Source organism: Nelumbo nucifera, chromosome 2 (assembly GCF_055504915.1).
Source record: "Nelumbo nucifera cultivar China Antique chromosome 2, China Antique-T2T, whole genome shotgun sequence".
In the NCBI taxonomy this organism is placed as follows: Eukaryota; Viridiplantae; Streptophyta; class Magnoliopsida; order Proteales; family Nelumbonaceae; genus Nelumbo; species Nelumbo nucifera.
In genome coordinates, this window is record NC_142650.1 from 52,464,022 (window position 1) to 52,485,287 (window position 21,266).

Genomic DNA, 21,266 nt, shown 5'->3' on the forward strand with positions numbered 1-21,266 from the left:
TCTATGTTGTTTTTTCAGGCATGGTATTGAACATAAAGGATATCGGTGTTGGGATCCTCTTTCCCAACGACTTCGCATATCTCGTCATGTTACCTTTTGGGAACACAAAATGTTCTCAAGTCTCTCCCCATTTTGAGTTACCACGACATCTTCACATTTTTTTACTGATCCTACTATTTCGCTTTTTCCTGATGATTTACCTGCAGGTCCAACTACTTCTTCCTCTGATAGCTCTAACAGTACTGCACCACCTGCAACCTCTCTGAATGCATCTATCTTGGCTATGGATCCTCCAGCTCTGCCTTCTTCTGAGCCCTTGATTGCTCCTGATGAATTCGACCCTAACCATTTTGATGCTCCACTCTGTCGTTCTGGTAGGGTCACTAAACATTCCGTTCTTCTCCGTGATTTTCATTGTTATTCTACCATTGTATCTTTATACGATCCTTGCACCTATCGCGAGGCTAGTACTGACCCTCTATGGAAAAAAGCAATGGCAGAAGAAATTCAAGCCCTTACAAGCACTCACACTTGGGATTTAGTTGACCTACCTCCAGATAAATCCATGATTGGTTGTAAATGGGTCTACAAAATCAAGTCCTAGGCAGATGGTTCAGTTGAAAGGTATAAAGCTAGATTGGTAGCTAAAGGGTTCACACAGGAGTATGGCATTGATTATGAGGAGACTTTTGCCCCAGTTTCCCGTCTCACTTCTGTTCACAGTCTTATTGCAATTGTTGTAGCTAAGCGCTGGTAGCTATTTCAGATGGATGTTAAGAATGCATGTTAGTGTATTCTATCCACATTAGTATCCTAGAATTAAGGAGAGATAGTTGTATCTAATTTAGTATCCTACAGATAGACGCTCCACTACTGGTTATTGCTTCTTTCTTGGAGATTCTCTTATATCTTGGCGTAGTAAGAAGCAAACGGTTGTCTCTTGTTCCAGTACTAAAGCTGAATATCGAGCTCTTACTGACACTACCTCCGAGTTGTTATGGTTGCGATGGTTACTCCATGACATGGGACTTACTCATTCATCTGCAACCTCACTCTACTGTGACAATCGTAGCGCAGCGCCATACAGATTGCCCACAATGATGTATTTCATGAGCGCACTAAGCATATTGAGACTGATTGTCACTTTATTCGTCATCATGTGCTCGAGGGTACTGTTCACCTTATTCCTGTCTCTTCCCAGGATCAGTCTGCAGATATATTTACCAAAGCTCACTCTCCTCTTCGCTTCTGTGCTCTAGTTGGCAAACTCCAGATGATTGATACATTACCATCTTGAGTTTGAGGGGGGATGTTAACGTATTCTATCCACATTAGTATCCTAGAATTAAGGAAAGATAGTTATCTAATTTAGTATCCTATCATTATTCCTTAATTCTGGGAGAGATATTCCTATCGAAATTAGCTGTACATATCCTCTTTGTATTCTAATTTAGGTAGCCGACCTTGTATCCCTAGCTCCATTATAAATAGGGTTGTAACCTATTGAATTACACATTAAGAAATATTATTTTCTCTATTTGTCTTCTTGGTTTCTTCGTATCATCACTTAACAAGCACGCTACGTTACTTGGTACCCAGATTTAACCGAGTAGTTACCATCCTTAGTGAAGGCCCATATGATTATTTTAACTTCTTCTTCTTTAAAACTCAGAGTGATAGTCGAAATACTTCTAATTTCCTTTAGGGCGAAGAGCTGGGCTAAAAGATTTAGGTTCCAGTGTCAGAGGTTACTAAGAATCGAGCCTCTTACTTCGGTGACTTCACTGTCCAGGGGTCTAGGGGAGTGAATTTTGAAGTCAAAAGAGTGAGGGAGCCAAGGATCTTCCCCAAATGAGAATGTCAGAGCTTGACCCAACTCGCCAATAACTCCCCTTTATAATCAGATTTAGGCCATGCACAATACTCTACCAGATCCAGGACACCTTTCTCAAGCTAGTCACTGCTATCAGAGAGGACGAAGAAGCCTCCCCCATAGTGAGTTCCCACTATTAATGAATCTCCATGCCAGCTTGCCAGGAAGAGCTTAGTTAAACTGCTTAACATTTCTGAAATCCAAACCACCTCTTGTCTTTACTAAACACAACTTGGTCCAGTTGAGCTAGTGCAGCTTTTTCTCTTCATTTTTCTGGCTCCAGAAGAAGTTTGCAAACATTTTGTTTAGTTCATCACAGAGGCTTGAAGGAATTTTGAAATGGCTCATGTAGTAAATGGGAGATGTTGTGGCTACTGATTTAATCAACACTTCTTTTCCCGCCTGGAAAAGCAACTTTTGCTTCCATCCTTGGATCTTTTCTTTTGGTTTATTTACCATGTCACTAAGTACTTTTCTTTTGGTCTCTTATTTTAAAATATCTATACATTTTCCCCAAGTTCTTAAAATCCTAGAATCCTATAATTCCATTTCTAAAGTACCCCCAAAGTATCATAATTAAAATACCCCCAAATTCTCATTATCCTATTTGTAAATTATCCACAAATTTAGATAATTTTTAGGTGATTACCTCGGGATGGGGAAAATTCAAGGATTCTCCATTCCCGATGGGGAGTAGATGTCTCGCCCATCACCTGGGATGGGGAGGGCGTGCCCCCCCCCCCCCCCCCCCCCCCGTTGCTATTACTAGTGGATACTCATGTTAAGTATAAATGGATTCATTGTATTAAAAAGGCTTAAGCCTTGAAGCGTGAGGCGTATGCCTTGAGGCGAGGCGCATAGATTTTGCCTCGAGGCTTAAACCTTTGTCAGAATGAGACGTAAGCCTCAGGGCTCAAGGCATGAGGCATATCCTTAGGCATAAAAAGGTGAAAGCCTCAAGTACCAATGATTACTAAGTTAATGTAAAAAATATACATTTTTATAATTTAAAACATATAGAAAAATAGAAAAAAAAACACTTCAATAATTATAGCCCAAATAAAAAATTAAAAAGAAAAATCAATAAGACAAATCAAATTCTATTAATTTTTCTTAGTGTTCTAAGAGAGTTCAATGCAAAAAGGACTAGTCATTGTTGTAAGTTCTTAGTTTCTTTTGGATAAATTAAGTGAGATTTTTCTTATTATTCGTAATGTCCCATGTTTGTTATTTTTCTCAATTCTTCTAGTAATGGATCCTTTTTCTTTTTAATAGTAGTAGTAGTAGTAGTAGTAGTAGTAGTAGTAGTAGTAGTAGTAGTAGTAATAATAATAATAATAATAATAATAATAATAATAATAATAATAATAATAATAATAATAATAATAATAATAATAATAATAATAATAATAATAATAATAATAATAATAATAACAATAATAATAATAATAATAATAATAATAATAATAATAATTAGTATTAGTAATATGGATCAAATAAACTAAGTCATTTCCTTTCTTTTAAATTGGTTTTTTACACGAATTTAAAATGTTTATAATTATTAGTTGATCAGCTATTATTTTATTTTATTTTAAATGTTTATAGTTATTAGTTGATCAATTATTATTTTATTAGGTAAATCTCTTAAAATGTTTATAATTATTTGTCTTGCGGTACCTTTAAGTTTTCTGATACTTGACTAGCTCTACCCCTGTCGTTGATATCCGTTAATGTTCCGTCGAAATTCATACACACGTGACACCACGTGATGTATAAATTTTTTTCAAAACCCAATTTGCCCTTTGTCCCTCTCCCCGGCAGCAGCTACAGTGAACCACTCTGCAACCATTCCACTCCCTGTTTCTCCACCATCGTCGTCATCTGTATCCGACCACTTTCGCTAGTGACTTCTTCTTCAAATTTTCAAAATAAAACAGAGAAAAGGGAAAGAGATGTTGGTTCATCAAAACCCTAACCTTTCAAACCCAAAAGCTCCACTCTATGGTGAATGAAAAAAAAGAATAAAGGATGGTGTGGAGCAAAAACCCATTGCAGAAGTCTTTGCAGATAATTTGTCGCCAAATCATTCTTCATAGGTGCGTCCTTTTTGGTGAAGAAGGCAGGGAAAGGGAGAAATCTCCAAAGGGGGGAAGTGGGATGGTTACAATGGTTACAGAGAAAAGACAATAACCATATTTCCCTTGCTTGATCACCCTGTTTATACATACCAAAAAGAGATCTCAGAAAGTGAAACAAGGATATTAGGGTTTGATGATCAGCTTACAAAGCTACAATGTAATCTTTTATAAATTGAAGAGTCGAAGATCTTTTTCTAAAGAAAATCTGTGACATCTATCAAGAACAGAAAATTAAAGAATGTGATATTTAACTATGAAGCAAGCAAATAAAGAAAGAACTGGGCTTATGGTTTTCCAAGGTAAATCATAGAGAGAGAGAGAGAGGGGAACAAACGCTTTGAATGTAAGATGGCAACATCAAAGACCTTAGCACGACGAGATATTCATTCATCTGCTTCCGGCAATTACATTCAACCGCAATGTGGGTCTTCCTCTAATTCTCCACCTCTTCCTTGTTCTTGTAGCTCTTGGTGTGTCGTCTCTTACGACGACTGGCTATCGCGGCCTGAGCATCCATTGGAGGGAAGCCTCCAGGAAAGAAGGCATCACCGGTAATCCTCTGGGGAAGAATTGGCTTCCCATTCCTTGATATTTTGCACCATTGAAGAGGAAGAAGAGTCTCAATTTTTGTCGGGACCTTGCTCCATTTTCTTCTCAAGCATCTTGATGAGGGCAGATTTGGCCCTCCAATGACATTATGACACCTGGCAGCCCCTTGACAGCTAGACAGCTAGACAGCTCGCCACCATGCAGCACTTCATAGGCAGCTCGCCATCATGCAGCACTTCACAGGAAACTCACCACCATGCAGCAATTCACAGGCAGCTCGCCACTAGACAGCTCGCCCTCATGTAGCCTGGCACCTCAGAACAACTAGGTGACACCCGTGACCACTTTGGCAACAACTTGCCTTTGCTAAGTTGGTGGTGTCCCACCAAGCACAGCTTGGCACAGGCGCGACCTGACCCTGGCACGAACTGGCAGCCTGGCCCTGGCACGAGCTGACAGCTTGGCCCTGGCACAACCTGGCACTGGCATGAGCTGGCAGCCTGGGCCACGCGCCAACCTGACAACCTCGAGGAACACACCACCGTACCCTGCATTTTACGGGATTGTGACTTGTAACGGTTATATTAGCTCACCCACTCCCCGAGTTAGGCAGAAATGGGCAACCTTACCAGTTGGTGGCTTTATGCCCACCTAACACGAAAACAGGTCCCGTCACAGCGGGAATCCAGGAACTGCTCCACCTAACCAACGAGGACTCCAGTATATAAAGACCTCACCCCCCAGGGGCAAGATGAGGCAAAAAAGAGGATGGGTAACCTCTGCTCTCTAGCTCTCTCATTCTCTTATATCATTTTCAGCTCGCTACTAAGTGCTGACTTAGCCATCGGAGTGACCTCGCCGGGTAAACACCCCCGGGTTCTCTGACATTTGGTTCCTTGCAGGCCTCTAAAAGAGCAACAAAGCTCACCACCTGGCAGCTCATCAAGGTAGCTCACCTCCAAGCAGCTCATCAAGGTAGCTCACCTCCAGGCAGCTCATCAAGGTAGCTCACCTCCAAGCAGCTCATTAAGGTGGTTCACCACCAGGTAGTTCGCCACTAGGGAGCCCCACTTCAGCCTCTGAGTCCCAGGCCACTTGGGAGCAGACGAGATAACGAGGTACTTAGCCAAAAAATTGACACATCACGAAAAAATGATACATGACTGGAACCGATTACATCACATCTCAATACCACAGTTGTTGTCATCTTCTACAACAAAATTGTAGCTCCAACCTCCTATTCCTCCTCCCAAAGAGTACAGATCATAATAACAATTGAAGTTGTTGATTCCTTTATAGGCAGATTATTGCAGACTGTAGAGGCTGGAGATGCAACGATCTCTTTACAGGCAGATTTAGCAATGACGAAAATATCTCTACCAGCTGCGGACTGTTGGAGAGCTTGAAGAAGAGCACCGCAATGGCGGAGAGCGTCATTCGAGCAGAGATCAGCTTGGATTTGGGAGAAGAGAATATCCATTTATGGAATTGGCAGAGGTACAATAAGAAGATTCTTACTCAGAGACTGCGGTGTTTCAGGAGAACTGGTTCAATGGAGGCCTCAGAACTAGTTCTGAGAGGATGAACTCTAGTTGCAACTCGTTGAAAGGAATTGATATTTGCAAACAAGCAACCAATGCTAATGGTAGTTCTCTATTCACCATTGAGAAGATGATAAACAGAGATGAAGATGGATGAAGGATAAGCAGAGGAAGAAGGAGAAAGAGAATAAGAAGAGGGGATGAAATTTGAGGAATAGTGGAGGGCAAATTTGATATTTTGTTTCATTCCATTAGCACTTAACAACAATGACAATTGTCTGAAAACTTAAGGGTACCGCAAGACAATAGCTAAACAGTAAGTGTGAATACAAATACGTAGAGTATAAAACGGTCCATATAAATTTACTTCTTTTTTATTGATGTACAAATATGTAGAGTGTAATGGATGCAAACATGAATTCCAATAAAGCATATGCCTTTTTTTTATCAAAATCCCACTTGAATGCAAATGTACTTCTTTTTTATTGATGTACTTTTACATCTAATTATCAATGTAAATATGCATTGGAAAATGTGTTTTCTATCATTTGTCAATAGGGGTGAGCAAAAAAAACCAAAAAACATAAATGAAAAATCAGTTAACCGAATTAGTCAGCTCGGTGTTTTTGAAAAACCAAAGGTTCTGGTTCGGTTTTAGTTAACCAATATAGAAAACCGATGGTTAACCAAACCGACCAATATACATATATTTCTATATATTTTATATATATTTATGTACATTATATATTTTTTATATTTTTATATATTATAAATTAATAAATATGCATTATATATAAATGTATATATATTTATAATATATGATATATTATTTATTATTTAAAATATTATATTATATATTTATAAATTTTTATAATATATTTAAATATATTATAAAAATTAAAAAACCAAAATACGATGGTTAATCGAATCGATCAACCGATTAACCGATTAGTTTCAGTTTAGTTTCGATTACCGGTTTTTCAAAAACTAATAGTACCGGTTCAATTACAAAATAAGGCCCACGGTTCAATTACCATAAACACCCCTATTTGTCAATGCATAAATATAATATTATATAATATTGCCAAACACCTGAACCGGAATGTATACTCCATTTGCATCTTTTCCAAACGCAGCCTTTGGGCCATTACGCTTCTAATATTGCTTTTAGCCTTTTAGATATTCGGATACCCTAAAATTCTCGTAATATTGCCACCGTTAGCGGGTTCCGATTAGAGGCCGATTCGTTAGACAATAATGTTTCATGACTTTCATCGTTTCATGTGGTCGCCGTTTGTGAAATTGTGAGACAATGAGAAAGAATTGAAAGACAACAGTAATGTCTTTTCGTAGAATCGAAGTCTGTAATTAGTATAAATTTTCCCGCATTTTAAGCTTTAACCCCGCAGCCAGAGGGCAGAGGCGTCCGTGGCGTAAAACACACTCCTTCCAATACACCGGTGACCAGTGACCAGCTTCGCGAAACTACTAACAGTAACAAACCTCGGGCACGAACAGCATCGATCCAACGATAATTTAGACGGATGATCTGCTAAAGCTTGTAGGAATCTACTCTAGTTGTCATTGCGAGGGAGATTTAGGGCACACGGCTCTTCAGAAGTTCAAATTTTAGTTTTACAGAGGTGATACGGGCGTTTTTCAGATTGGTGTATTGAAACTAGGGCATAGATCGCCGATTTCGGTCGACTTCTATAGTTCTAGAGGCAAATTTGGCTTTATTTCTGAACGGGAGAAGCCTATCTGAACGGAAGTAGAAAATGTCTGTGCAAGAATACTTGGACAAGCACATGCTGTCTAGGAAAATCGAGGACGCCGTCAATGCTGCTGTCAGGGCCAAGGCTCCCGATCCAGTATTGTTTATCGTAAGTTTTTCACGGTTCATCGGTTTTGTTTTCATGTTTATATGGTCTACTGACCCCTCCTCTCTCTCTCTCTCTCTCGTGGTAAATTAAAAAATGCAGTCGAATCATATGAAGAAATCCGTTTCTTCTGTGGTTACGAAGATTAAAGCTAGACAGATTCTCGATAGTAGAGGGATTCCTACTGTTGAAGTCGATTTATACACAAACAAAGGGATGTTTCGAGCTGCAGCTCCTAGCGGGAGTTCTACTGGAACGTACGTTAAGTGTTAACTTTCGTTTCTTGCGGAATTTGTTTTATTAAATTTATTTATTCAAAATTCAACTGCTTCTAGAATTTATTATTGCTAAGCACCTGAAAATTTACGCATTCCATTTTTCTTCTAACGATTCAGATGACATGATTCTTCTTAGAAATTTAGAAATTTCTGACCAGGAGTGCATGAGTTCGAGAAAAGGAAAATGAAAGTAAATACGCTTCTTTTATCTTTTGAAAATAGGGAATAAGAAATCCCTTTGGAATAAATCAACCTATTTCTAGCTAATAGCAACGGTGTTGCACTTGTGGATGATCCATTCATCAACTTGAACATGTTTAAAGAGAAATGAGATTCTGTATTTTCTGTCAAGTGTAAATTAAAGGGTTTTGAATAATCTGCTGTCATGGTGGGTGTTGTTATTGTTCAATCAAAAAACACTAGCTCTAATGTTTCATTCATTAATTCAGATATGAAGCTGTTGAATTACGTGATGGAGACAAGGGAAAATATCATGGAAAAAGTGTTTCTAGAGCAGTTAAGAACATCAATGAGAAGATATCTGAAGCCTTGATTGGAATGGATCCAACACTTCAGACCCAAATTGATCAGGCTATGATAGACTTGGACAAAACTGAAAATAAGGTAAGAGTTCTTTTTCCAAGTTAGGTGTGTGTGCTTAAATATGCATGTATACTCGAGTTTCAGACATATAATGGTTCGACAATAATCTCTCCCCAATCATCCAAAGTCTAATTCATGAATTATGCGGATTATCTATTTTTAAAGTTGATCTAGTTAGAGTCTGGAGAAATGTGTTGGAAATTAGAAGAAGTTCAGGATGAGGGTTAAAAGTGGAGTTTGATCTTCGAAGCTTTCTTAGAAAAAGAAGCAAAATAAGATTAATGATCTTTGTTATATCCCAAACTCAATATGGTCCTGGAAAGGCCAGTAAAGCACAAAGCTGATTGTTGATAATTTAAATAAATCATGATGCATCTTATGGTTGTGCTTTGACCTTTGAGAAGTGCCAAACCACATTTCATAGGAGACGGCAAATGGGAATTACATTTAACGCTCACTAGTGGGTTTCCAATAGCTATTTTGCTGGAGGATTTCTAACAGCTATTTTGTTGGTAGGTTTCTAATAGCTATACTGTTGGTGAGTTTCTAACAGCCAGTTTAGTGTAGGGTTCGAACAACTAGTGTTACTTTAAATGCTTCAACAGCAATATTTTACTCTATATAAAGCCATTGTGAGAGAGAATCCTCTCTTGGGTGAGTGATTTCTCAACCTCTTGAATGAGTGAGCCCTCAAATCTAGTTCATTGTTATATAATTAATCTTTTTTTCATATATAAAGTCCCATCCAATTTTCTTCTGTTTTTTTCCTTCCATCTTTTTTCTTGTTTCCTGAAATACACCAGATCAGTTTGTGTTGAAGGAGAGTAGTACCAGTCAAAATGTATCTTTTGGGATGGGGCTTATACACGGAACATATGAAATTCAATTATTTTGTATCTTTCATTTGTATCGGACTGACACAAGCCCATATCAGCCTTGTATTGGGTTGTTTTGGGTCCGATGCAAACCTGATATAGGCTGATACACAGTATGTATCAACCAATACAATTCGAATTTTAGTACTCCCTCTCTTTCTCTAAATTTTGGCATCTTTTCAAATTCAAATTTAATTTCTCTCTCTCAGTTATATCACTTTTAATTAAGCCTTTGGATTTGACACCCCTTTAAATGCTAATTTAAATCAATTTCAATTAAGCTTTTGAATTTGACTCACCATTAAAGGCAATATTCAAATTTGAATTTGAATACACCACTGAATTGGCTTGTAAAAATCATAAGTAGAAGGGAAGAAGTTTGAACTTTGGCCATTCGTTTGTAATGATCATAAATGCATAATCACACCATACTCTAATTGTTTGTCTTAATAATATGTTTTTTTGTTTGAGAAAAAGATAACAGAGTTTTATTAATAAAGGGGAAAGTACATGAGGAGATGTACTTGCAAAGGGGGAAGCCCCAGGAGATCCCAGGAGATTACACAGGAATCAAACTATCACTATATAAGACATCCAAATGGGCACCTATTTTAGCTAGACCATCTGCAACAGAGTTTTAAGTCCCTTGGAATCCCAATCAAATTTACATTTAGCGGTTCCAAAGAGTCTCTAGCTTCCATCAAGAAGTGGTTTAACCTCCACGGGCCACCTTCTTTGTCTCTTAGCCATTTAATTGTGCTTGCTGAATCTCCTGCAATGGTTAAACTTTGAATGCCCAGGGTTCTTACTATTCTGATTCCCGTAAGAGCTGCCAACACTTCCACCTTGGTGGAGTCAGTGACACCTATTGGACCACTAAAAGTCCAGATAACAAAACCCCTTCTGTCTCTTATTATGCCTCCTATGCCAGCTCCTCCTGTATTGCCTGATGCTCTCCTGTCAAAGTTTAGAATCATCCCTCCTTCCCTTCTTATTACTAAACCATGTGAGACAGAAGGGGGATGGATGCCAAGTAAAAGAGAAAAAACTGAGCACTTCTGTTGGGATCATTCACTGAGAGTCCTTTAAATAAATCAGAATTGATGGCCCGAAGGTTACAATGATAAGTGATTTGAGAGACTAGTTCCTTGTGAGTTTTTGTCTTGTTATTAAATAAACAGTTGTTCCTTTCTTCCCAAACACCCACATCACCGCATGTAGGATTGTTTGCCAATAGATTTTACCTCTTTTACTTAATCCTTTGCCTTGCCATTGTTGATTTTTAAGTAATCTTTCTCATTTTAGTGGATGCTTGTAAATAAATGATAAAATTTGATTATTAAAATTTATATACTAATAAATATTAACATGAATTATGCTGATTTCCTAATATATATACACTCACACACACACACATTTTGGTTCTTCCATTATTTTTCAATGATTACCAATTATGTCCCGATAGCTCACACTTTATATAAACCATTAAAGTATGGTTTATATGTTTAAATAACTTAGTTAAAGTCATATAAAACTCATATTTATTGTTGTTAATATGTTTTTAAGGATTTATTTGGATTTCCTAATGTATCCATGTGTACCTTGATTTTTCATCCATATCCATGTGTGTCCAAAGCATATCCTGATACGTCTCTTAAAATTGCCTTTCCGATACACCTTGCATTTCTGATGCTTTAAACCTTGGTTTTAGTAGTCTAGTGAAAAGCAAGTTATAAGGCCCCCAGTGAGATTTTTCAGTTTCTAGTTTGCCTTATAAAAATATTGTTTGGAAAGGTGTGGTAAATTTAAAAAATAACTTAAATAATTTTTTCATTAATTTCTTTACATATGGGAAGAGGAGAATCTTTCTCTTCAATGAATGCTTGACCTGTTTTAGCCTTTTGGGCACATGACCTCCAGATTAGAGGATTTTTGGATATGCTTCTCTTGTATTTTTGCTTGATTTTTTTTATCAATAATTGGAATTCATTAGATTAAAAGAATTTAGTTACAACACTCTAGAGAGAGATAAACAAGCTTAACTCTCTCCAGGAAGATAACAAAAAAGAAAAGTTACAAAACAACCCAAAACATTTGATCCCTTCCCACCCCCTGCTTTGTCAAAGCATCAACAAATGCATTTGCTGTTCTCTTGACCCATTAAAACTTGATTTTCTAGTCCTCTAGTTAGTCATTTAATCTCCCTCCTCTCATTAGCAAATTTCCAAAGTCCACTCCTTTCTTGTAGCCAACTTAAGACCAGCTTTGAGTCCCCTTCAATGACTAACTTTTGTATATTCAGTTCCTTAGACTTCCTTATACCCTCCAGTACTGCACAGACCTTAGCTTTAAGAGAGTCTCCAACCCCAATGGGACCTAAATACAAAGCGAGCACCTTCCCATCCTCATCTCTGAAAAACCCCTCCTACACCTGATGGACCTAGATTTCCCTCACTACTCCCATCAAAGTTTAGCTTTATAAGTCCACTTCCTAGTGGTGACCACATAGGACAAACTAAAGAGCGGGCAGGAGCAGAACTTGCCACCTCCAACCAGCTATTCAGCAACATATCCATAGAAATATCAACAAACAGGACCAAGGATTTCAGCAAATGTACCACCCTCACTGTTACTACTTTAAGAAGGCTTTCTTTACTTCTTTCAACTTCAAAAAAAAATTATGGTGTTCCTTTCCTCCCAAAGAGTCCAGCAAACAACAGCCCTCAAACATCTCCACATTATCCTTCCACTTTTGTTTGGCCAACCAAAGAACGAGGGGCTAAACAAACTTTGAATGTTTGGCAGTGAGGTCCACTTGCAACCAAAAGAGGAAAAAAACCATTCCCAAAGATCAGCAACAAAGGGGCAAGAAACTAATAAGTGGTAAGAGCTTTCACCATTAGCCTTGCAAAGAATGCACCAATTCGGAGACCAGCACCAAAAAGGCCTTTTTCTTTGAAGTATGTCACAAGTATTACATCTTACAAGGAAGGCTTCCCAACAAAAGGCTCCAATCTTTGGAGCACTAATCTATCTTGTTTTGTTCATGAACGCCTTCTAGCACCAATTTATCATTTAGGTTTCCTTCTCTTTCATATGTCATTATGGCACATTGTGAATCACATGGCATTCCTATGTGAGATTCTTAAGCTTTACTACGAAGAGGTAAGTTTTAGCTATACATTAAAGGTGGATTGAATATCTTTAGCCAATTAGCCTTGTCCATCTGTTATCATTCAAGATTTTTTTTATTGAACTTGTTGGGATTTTGGCTTCCATCGGGGTTTGAGGGATGCTGAACTTGGTGATGTTTCTCAACTTCTTTTGATTCTTGATAATGTTTGTTTGGATCCTTACAGTTAGACAAGAGGATTTGGTCCCCCCACCCAAAAGGTTTCTTTTCTTGTTCCTCCTTTGTGAAAGCTCTCTGTTCTTCCTCCCCTCAATCGTTTTTTTTTTTTTCCAGTAAAGGAGCTTTGGGCTAAGCTTGTTCCCCCCAAAATTATCTTGTTTTGTTGGGAAGTGTTTTATGGGAAAATCAATACTCTAGACTGCCTACAAAAGAAGAAGCCTTTTATGTGCTTGTCCCCTAGCTGGTGTGTTCTTTGCAAAGCTAATGGTGAGGATTGTTTCCACTTACTAATTTACCCACTGATATAAGTTTGCTTTTCAACCTGTTGGTCTTTGTATGGCCCACAAAAAGAGGGAGGATTATGTGGAAATGTATTAGAGCAGCTGCACTTTGGACAATTTGGGAAGGAAAGAAATGCAAGAATTTTTCAAGAAAAGGAACAAAGTCTCTTGGATATCAAAGAGTGCATCTTAACAAGGACAATTCATTGGTTGAGAACTTCAGAATCTTTCCATTTGTTCTCCTTTGATGACTTTAGAAGGAATTGGATAGAAGTGGCTAATAGTTCCCTCAAGAGGGAAAGGACTTCTATAGTATGGACTCCGCCATCGGAAGATTGTGTAAAACTGAATTTTGATGGAAGCAGTCAAGGCAATCCTTGCCCATCAGGTATAGGAGGGGTTTCGAGAGATAAGGATGGCAATATCTTAGCCTTGTACTCGGGCCCAGTGAGAATAGGAGACTCAAATAGGGTTGAGACGTTGGCAGCTTTACAAGGTATTCAGATTGCTAATCAACTTGGTGTTGAGAACCTTCAAATTGAAGGAGACTTCAAGATTGTTGTAGGTTGGTTAGCAGATCCGAGCTCAGTCATTTGGTGCTACAAGAACCTCTCAAAGAAGGCTAGCTGGTTATTAAGAAACATGAATGTTAGAATACAGTGGGTTGGCAGGTCTGCAAATGCTATGGTAGATTATCTTGCTAAACAAGGGGTTTTGAGGGAACATTTGTACTAGGCTACCTTGTAATCTTGATCTATAGTGCTATGTAGTTTTCACTTTTTAAGGGAGGTCGCACCTCGTGCCTCTCAGCGGGATGCTTGTAACAGTTCTCATATTTTCTTAATAAAGTTACTCTTCAATTATCAAAAAAAAATGTTGGTAAGAATAACTCACCATTTCAGGGATAGCTCTTAATGTATGGAACTGTGAACTTATGAACATCTTACTTGGAAATTGGAATATAATCTTTGATATGCCGTTTTTCTCATTTTCCAGGCTGAACTTGGAAGTAATGCCATATTAGCTGTTTCAATTGCTGCTTGCAAAGCTGGTGCTGCTGAAAAGGAGGTAATGCCATATTAGCTCTCTCTCTCTCTTTCTCACACACACACACACATGCATGTGATTCTGTTGGCTCTTATTTCAGTGCTTATGTGTTTTTAATGTTTCTTTCTTTCTTTCTTTCTTTTTTCAGACCCCCCTTTACAAACATATTGCTGATCTTTCTGGTAAAACAGGCCTGGTTCTTCCTGTCCCTGCCTTCACTGTTATTAGTGGTGGAAAGCATGCTGGGAATAATCTGGCTGCCCAAGTATGCCCTATCTAGATCCAGGTTATAAATCTAAATGGTTGGTTAATATTTGGTATAGAATTTATATCTGGGATCCTAGCATTTTGAACAAAATTGCCGATGTTTATTTCATCAGGAAATGAAAAAAAAAATTCAATACTCAGTAAAAGTGTAAACTGAATTTCACTGAGCAATTAAAATAACTTTGAGCTTTGGTGGTTCATCAGCAAAGCAGAGTTTATGGTTTAAATCATAGTTTTTCTCTTTGTTCTTAGGATTGACACTGCAAAACATCCCTCTTCCCTTTTGATATTCAAATGCAATAATCAGATGGGCCAGATGTTTTGGAAGAGAGCTGTAGAGCTGAATGTTGTTGCCATTGATCTGGCTAGGTGGTGGTCTCAACTGGGAAACCATTATAGTGAGTCTTCATTGGCATCGGAGGTTCTAAAAATGTGTGCTTTATACATCCTTTGATGGATTCATGCTTTTTAGTTTTTATGCCCATCTCATACATATTTTCACAGAATTCCCCAGGCTTTTTAACTTCTTTGATGGTATTCACTTAGAAGATAAAAAGAACTTCAGTGAAGTAAAGGGTTCCTTCCTAGAGTTGGACATTTATATGTCCCCTGTGGCCCTGCCTTAATTAATAGGTCTTGTAAACTACATAAAAGGTTAGCCCTACTATCAAAGGATCCTTGTACTCTCACTCGCTGATGCTCTAATAACCCCCATTTGCTAATGGTGTTCATCCATTCTTCTTAATACAAGACATTTTTTAAAAGATAATGAACATTAATTAAAATCATAAGATTATTTTTTTAAATATAGATTAAGAATTTAAGACCCTAGCATAGGCTTGTTTGGGCTTGGTAGGATGCAAGATGTTTAACATCACATTAGGTATTTGAGGTTATGCAATTGGGAAAGAAATAAAAAGATTGAAAATTTTACATGCTTGAATTGTTGAGTGCTTGAATATGTTTTATATGTTATGTTTGATTTTATTTTTGCATCTTCACTTTGAATATGTTTTATGTATTTTAATTTGAGCTAATTGGCTTTCTTAAAACATTTAATTTAAAATTAAAGTTTGAATTTTTACTTAATGCTATTTTTAATATTTTTTGCATGTTTTTGCATTTTTTGAAAACTTAAAAATTTTTTGCATTGCTTGAAAATGGCATGCGCCTCGCCTTGCGCCTTGGGTGCAAAAAACCCTTTGCACTTTTTTGCGCTGTGTGCTTTTAAAACACTGTGTTTGATCCCTTTTGTTCTTTTCTGAATGAGGATGATATCTGGATGATTGTATTTCTTTGTGTATATGATTGGTGTTGAGAAGGCAAAAGAACTGGGTATTAGTAGGTTGATTATTGAGGGAGATTCTAAAACTGTGGTTAAGTGGCTGGTTAAAGGGGAGGGGGTGGCATGGCACTTGAGGAATGAATTCAGAAAATTCAAATGGCTGTCACTGGACATGTTAATCCAAGTGAAATGGGTGAGGAGGGCTGCTAATAGCTTGACAGATAGCTTAGCCAAGCAAGGGATAATAGAACCAAGGTTCAAAATATCGATACGCCTGATACGCCGGTATGGGCGTATCAGGCGAATTGATACAGCTTTTGGTGCTTTTTATTTTTATTTTTTTTCGCAACTGGTTTAGGGGAGCCGGTTTAGGCCTCCTCCACACCCTGAACCGGTCAGACCCCCAATACACCCACTGTAGGGGCGTATAGGAGGGGTCCCGGAATGATTTGTGTCGATACTTTAAACCTTGAATAGAGCACATATGTTTAGGGCTCAAATGTAGTACTGATTTGGGACAGCTTCTATAGCTGGTTCCTTTCACAACTTCATGTTGTAATCATGTCTCTCATAATTAATGAAAATTTTTCTTTGTTGCTGATCAAAAAAAAAAAAAAAAGATTGGTGTTTTCCCATCTTATCTAGTTAATCTCCATGTTTCAAATTGTCATATATTTATGGCAAAAATATTCACAGATTAAGATAGCATGCTAAGTAAAGGCAAATTGTAGCAGAGAAATTGAATTTCTTTGGGCTTTTCTTATGATACTTGCTTTTGGTTTTTGGAGATTTTGTTACACATTATGACATTTCAACTAGAATACAATTGACAATCAAAATGAATCAGGAAATAATGATTCTTCCTGTTGGGGCAAACACATTTAAGGAGGCAATGCAAATGGGCTCTGAGACATATCACCACCTAAAGGTATCTGCACATGCTAAACACCCTCCTTTTGCTTTTATTAACTTCTCTTATTTTGTCATGGTAGCAACTAGTTCAAATGGTAAAAATGATAATCTTCTAGGCTGTAATGCAACTGAATCTAGCTTTTTGACTCCAGATAAATCAATAGAAAGTATACAAGTGTAGCACATGTAGAAAATTTCTGTTTTAAATTCTGATTGCATAAAAAGCCTCTATGAAGTATTTATATTGAAATCCTCTTCGTGATTCATCTGTCACTTCTGAAAGTCATTCCATGATGAAATGTTCATATTAGAGTTTATGTGCTAATAGATCTTTTGTCAGTTGATTGTACAAGTGATTAGCTGACAACTATAAATTTTTCATAAGCATTTCTCAACGATTTTATCTTGTTTAGATTCTTGCCTGATGACTACAATAATGGTCAATATTGGATGGTTATGATCTTTGATCTGGGTTGAGTTATAGCCTAAGTTTATGATATGTTTCCAGTTGCCATGTATTTTTGTGTTAGTGACTTTTTACCTGGTAATTAATAATGCAACCTTATTGTGGTACCTCATGATTATGTTGCATGCTCCTTTGCTCATTCAATGATTTAATCTCTGGTTAAAATGGACAGGCCATTATTACTGAAAAATATGGCATATCTGGATGCAATGTTGGTGAAGATGGTGGATTTGCTCCCAATATCTCCAGGCAAGTTTTTCTCCCCTTTATGTAATGTTCCTTTTATGTTAAATTAACGGAGAGGGCCTAGACCAAAAAGATTTTGGATTGGAGCAGTGAATGAAGACTCAATGACCTATCACTTTGTCTTGTGTTGCTCAATAATTGGACACTTGAAAAGGTGTAAATTGGTGTCTGTTGGTTAAATATATTCAAGCTCTATGGTGGATTTACCCCAATACTTATGAAGAAATCTCAGCTTTTTGAAGAGTCTCTCTCTCTCTCTCTAGCTTTCTAGCTGAGCCCAAATAGTTGGGATTAAGGCTGAGTCGAATTGAATTCAGCTGACTTTGTTCCAGTTTGCAGTTTCAGAGAAGGTTTGGATCTTGTTAAGGAAGCAATTGACCGAACAGGATACAATGATAAGATCAAGATAGCAATGGATGTTGCTGCAACTAATTTCTGCTTAGGTGATGATAATACCTACCCTTCCAACAGTCTTGCAACTATATAATTGTGGAAAACATGGCCCGCAAACTAGGCTCATTGTAATATCATTATATGATTGATATTTGTAGCTATTATAACTTCAGAAATATCGAAATATCAAATGACCTGTTATATATTCCAACTTTTTAAATAACTTGGCCTATTTCTTGATTTAGGGACAAAATATGATTTGGACTTCAAATCCCCAGACAAGTCAGGGCAGAATTTTAAGACAGGGGAGGATATGATTGAGATGTACACACAACTCTGTAAAGGTGCAAAATGCCAAGTATCTCCTGATAGTTGTTTTTGCCATCTTTTATCTCATCAATATGTTCAATAGGCTAAAACAGCTTTTTATGTCTTGGCATTTCTATTAGATTATCCAATTGTATCAATTGAGCAGCCATTTGACAAGGAGGATTGGGAGCACACCAAGAAATTTTCCAGACTTGGGATTTGCCAGGTCTGTTATGTATTTCTTTTTGAGGAATATTTTTACTAGACCATCCACATCACTGATCTCTACCCAGATTCTCTCTTCTTAGGGCATGGGGTGCCATATGGAGATGGGTATATAGGAGTTGAACTTACTACTCAACAGCTACATGATGCTTACAATAAATAAGCCAGATATAGTGGCCCCAAGAACTTTGCTTTGTTTCATTCTCTTTGGTTTTGTGTGTGTGTGTGTTTGGGGGGGGGGGGGGGGTTGATCATCTGATAATACAAGGTTTTCTTAAGACTGCACGATTTTGCAGGTTGTGGGAGATGACTTGCTGATGTCAAATCCAAAGCGTATTGAGAGAGCAATTAACGAATCCACCTGCAATGCCCTTCTTCTCAAGGTATTCATTTATTCTACATATGGCTATTTAAGGCCCATTTTTATGAGGTTTTCTGTTCTGCAATGCAGGCTTTGTTGCCTGTAGAGTTTGAAGTGAAGTGAAAGTGTTTCTCTCCCAATGTGTAGTTCTGTCAGTGGCTCTAGCAGTGCATCTCACTAGAGAACTTCCGGATTTGTTACTCATCTAATTCCTTCATGGCTTCATCACATCTTCCCCATACCCTGCTTCATTTAAATAGAAACCCTTGGATTTATTTTTTTCTATTTTCAAATAGAAATACTCAAAAAATTAAAATACTAAAAGGGTTTTTTTGGTTAACAGTAAAAGAATTTTAAAAGATGGCTCTTATTGCCAATGTGACGGTGTAAAATAGAAAACCACACAGTTGGGCAGAGTTAGCTCAAATCAACCCAAAGAAAGGTCAGGTTTGGATTAGGGTTAAAAAATACCAACTGAATATTAAAATCTAGTTGTGATAGGGTTGACGTCTTGGGCATCCTGATCCAAGCCATACCTGATGTATCTATTCACTTAACCAATTATTTTAATTTTGAAGGCCATAGTTTTTAACTGCTCGAGTTGGGTTAGGGTTGACTGAAACCAACCTAACCCATCCCGAGTTGCACCCCTAATAAATGGACCATTTCTCGGCTTCTATATAGCTGGCATGTAAGTTACCAAAAAACAAAAAATTTATCTGGCATGAATAATGATCTTGTTAAGGAGTATCTTTAGCGCTGTTGTCTAAAGAGAGAAGTCTATTATGTATGACTGAAAATCTTATAGTCATACAGATTTAACCTGTTGGTTGTACTTCTCATTATTTTGGTGGGCAATATACAGGTGGATCAGATTGGAACTGTGACTGAAGTCATCGAAGCTGTGAAGCTGGCAAAGGATGCCAACTGGGGAGTCGTTACATCCCATAGATGTGGAGAAACTGAAGATTCATTCATAGCTGATTTAGCCGTTGGCCTGGCCACTGGTCAGATCAAGGCAGGTGCACCTTGCCGGGGAGAGCGACTTGTGAAGTACAACCAGGTTGACTTTTCACTTGATAGACTCATGTTTGCAATACTACCATTTTAGTTTATTGGGTCTTTTGTCCTAAGTAGAGGCTACTTTGTAAAGGCATCAAACCACTGAGAGTTGACTTCTTTAATCGTATTCACAATTTTTCTGGCATCTAAGTATACTTGTTCGCCAAAGAATTAAAAAAAAAAAAAAACAAACTAGGTTCATCATTTTTATATAAATAATATAAAGCACCGCAAGTTACATCCATGGGATGCATTAGATATGCTGTGCTTTGGCTGCCACATCTGCAGACGTGAAATCTCTCACATTTTTTCTGTAACAAATTATAATTTGTCCTGATCATGTCTTCATAAATGACGTATTTTTTAGAGAAATTGATGACAAGTATTAAGGGCTTGCAATATTAGCTACCTTAGTGGGGTTGCACATTTCCCTATCTTGTCTCAATATACTAGCTGGTGATTATTTCCAATATACAAGTCATGATCGCTTAGGCACTTTTGCCACACTGTTACATTTCTTGAACTGAACTCAGAAAATGACAAGGATACAAACTAAAAGCTGTATTTTTGTGTGCAGTTGCTTCGAATTGAAGAAGAGCTTGGAGAGCTAGCAGTTTATGCCGGTCCCGACTGGAGGTTGCCATGATCTTTCTTCCAAAGTTTTTTGCAGTTCATCTGAGAGAGACTTCAAGCAACTTAGTGCGACAGCATACTCAGCACAAACTTTCAGTATTTCTGGTGTTAAACGGTAATCATGTTTCCTATGTAACAGAGGGTGGTTGCAAGGGGGATTGAAATGTTCTTTTTTTTTCTCTCACTTATTCCGATGGTTGGGGTGAGTTTTTCCTTTTGTGGAAAGATGAAAGTTTTTATCTTGTTTAAAGACATCCAATGTGCGGACTGCTTTCCCCATTTCGTGGTTAAAAGTCATTTTATGGTATCAATTGGGATGTTTGCAGCTCATATGGCTGCTTGCAGGGGACATTTTGAGAATGGGGAGTCTTTTGGCACCCCTCCTAAATGGATGGCCAATTGTCTTAAACAAAGATAGTGATAGTCGTAGGTGTGAGATGAACTCTGGTAGTTAGTGGTTTACTAGTTGGCTTTTCTGTTTTCTGTTTGTTTTTTTGTTTATCTTTGTTATGTTGGACTGGACATTTGCTCTTTCTGTTTGGTTTAATGATATATATTTTTTCACAAAGAAAAAAGGAGCGCTATTAGTTAGATGATCGATCTCCACGGTGGTAGAATCAAGGTGTCGTAAGTCGTAGGCTCGTAGTCATAGCCCATAGGTGTTGTGGGGAAAGGATGATGGTAGACAAT

The 21,266-nt window shown here is 37.7% G+C and overlaps 1 protein-coding gene across 2 annotated transcripts; it reads left to right on the top strand.

Annotated features, from left to right (window-relative positions):
• Positions 1–7,207: 7,207 nt before the first annotated feature.
• Positions 7,208–20,887, top strand: ENOC (cytosolic enolase). Of its 2 annotated transcripts, XM_010264422.3 has the most exons (13): positions 7,208–7,984; positions 8,084–8,238; positions 8,709–8,883; positions 14,367–14,438; positions 14,566–14,682; positions 16,817–16,897; positions 17,520–17,596; positions 17,933–18,036; positions 18,232–18,330; positions 18,436–18,521; positions 18,817–18,903; positions 19,747–19,944; positions 20,521–20,887. In XM_010264422.3, exons 1-13 carry the CDS (start codon positions 7,880–7,882, stop codon positions 20,587–20,589), a joined length of 1,425 nt encoding a protein of 474 aa, XP_010262724.1. In that variant the 5' UTR covers positions 7,208–7,879; the 3' UTR covers positions 20,590–20,887. The 2 variants fall into 2 exon arrangements, with proteins under 2 accessions (XP_010262724.1, XP_010262726.1); XM_010264424.3 differs by lacking the exon at positions 14,566–14,682 and having other exon boundaries at positions 7,336–7,984.
• Positions 20,888–21,266: the final 379 nt, after the last annotated feature.

Coding starts and splice junctions, on each gene's coding strand:
- ENOC (XM_010264422.3), top strand. CDS start 7,880: ATGTCTGTGCAAGAATACTTGGACAAGCACATGCTGTCTAGGAAAATC. Junction 18,331..18,435: donor GTACACACAACTCTGTAAAG/GTGCAAAATGCC, acceptor CATTTCTATTAG/ATTATCCAATTGTATCAATT. Junction 19,945..20,520: donor GACTTGTGAAGTACAACCAG/GTTGACTTTTCA, acceptor TTTTGTGTGCAG/TTGCTTCGAATTGAAGAAGA.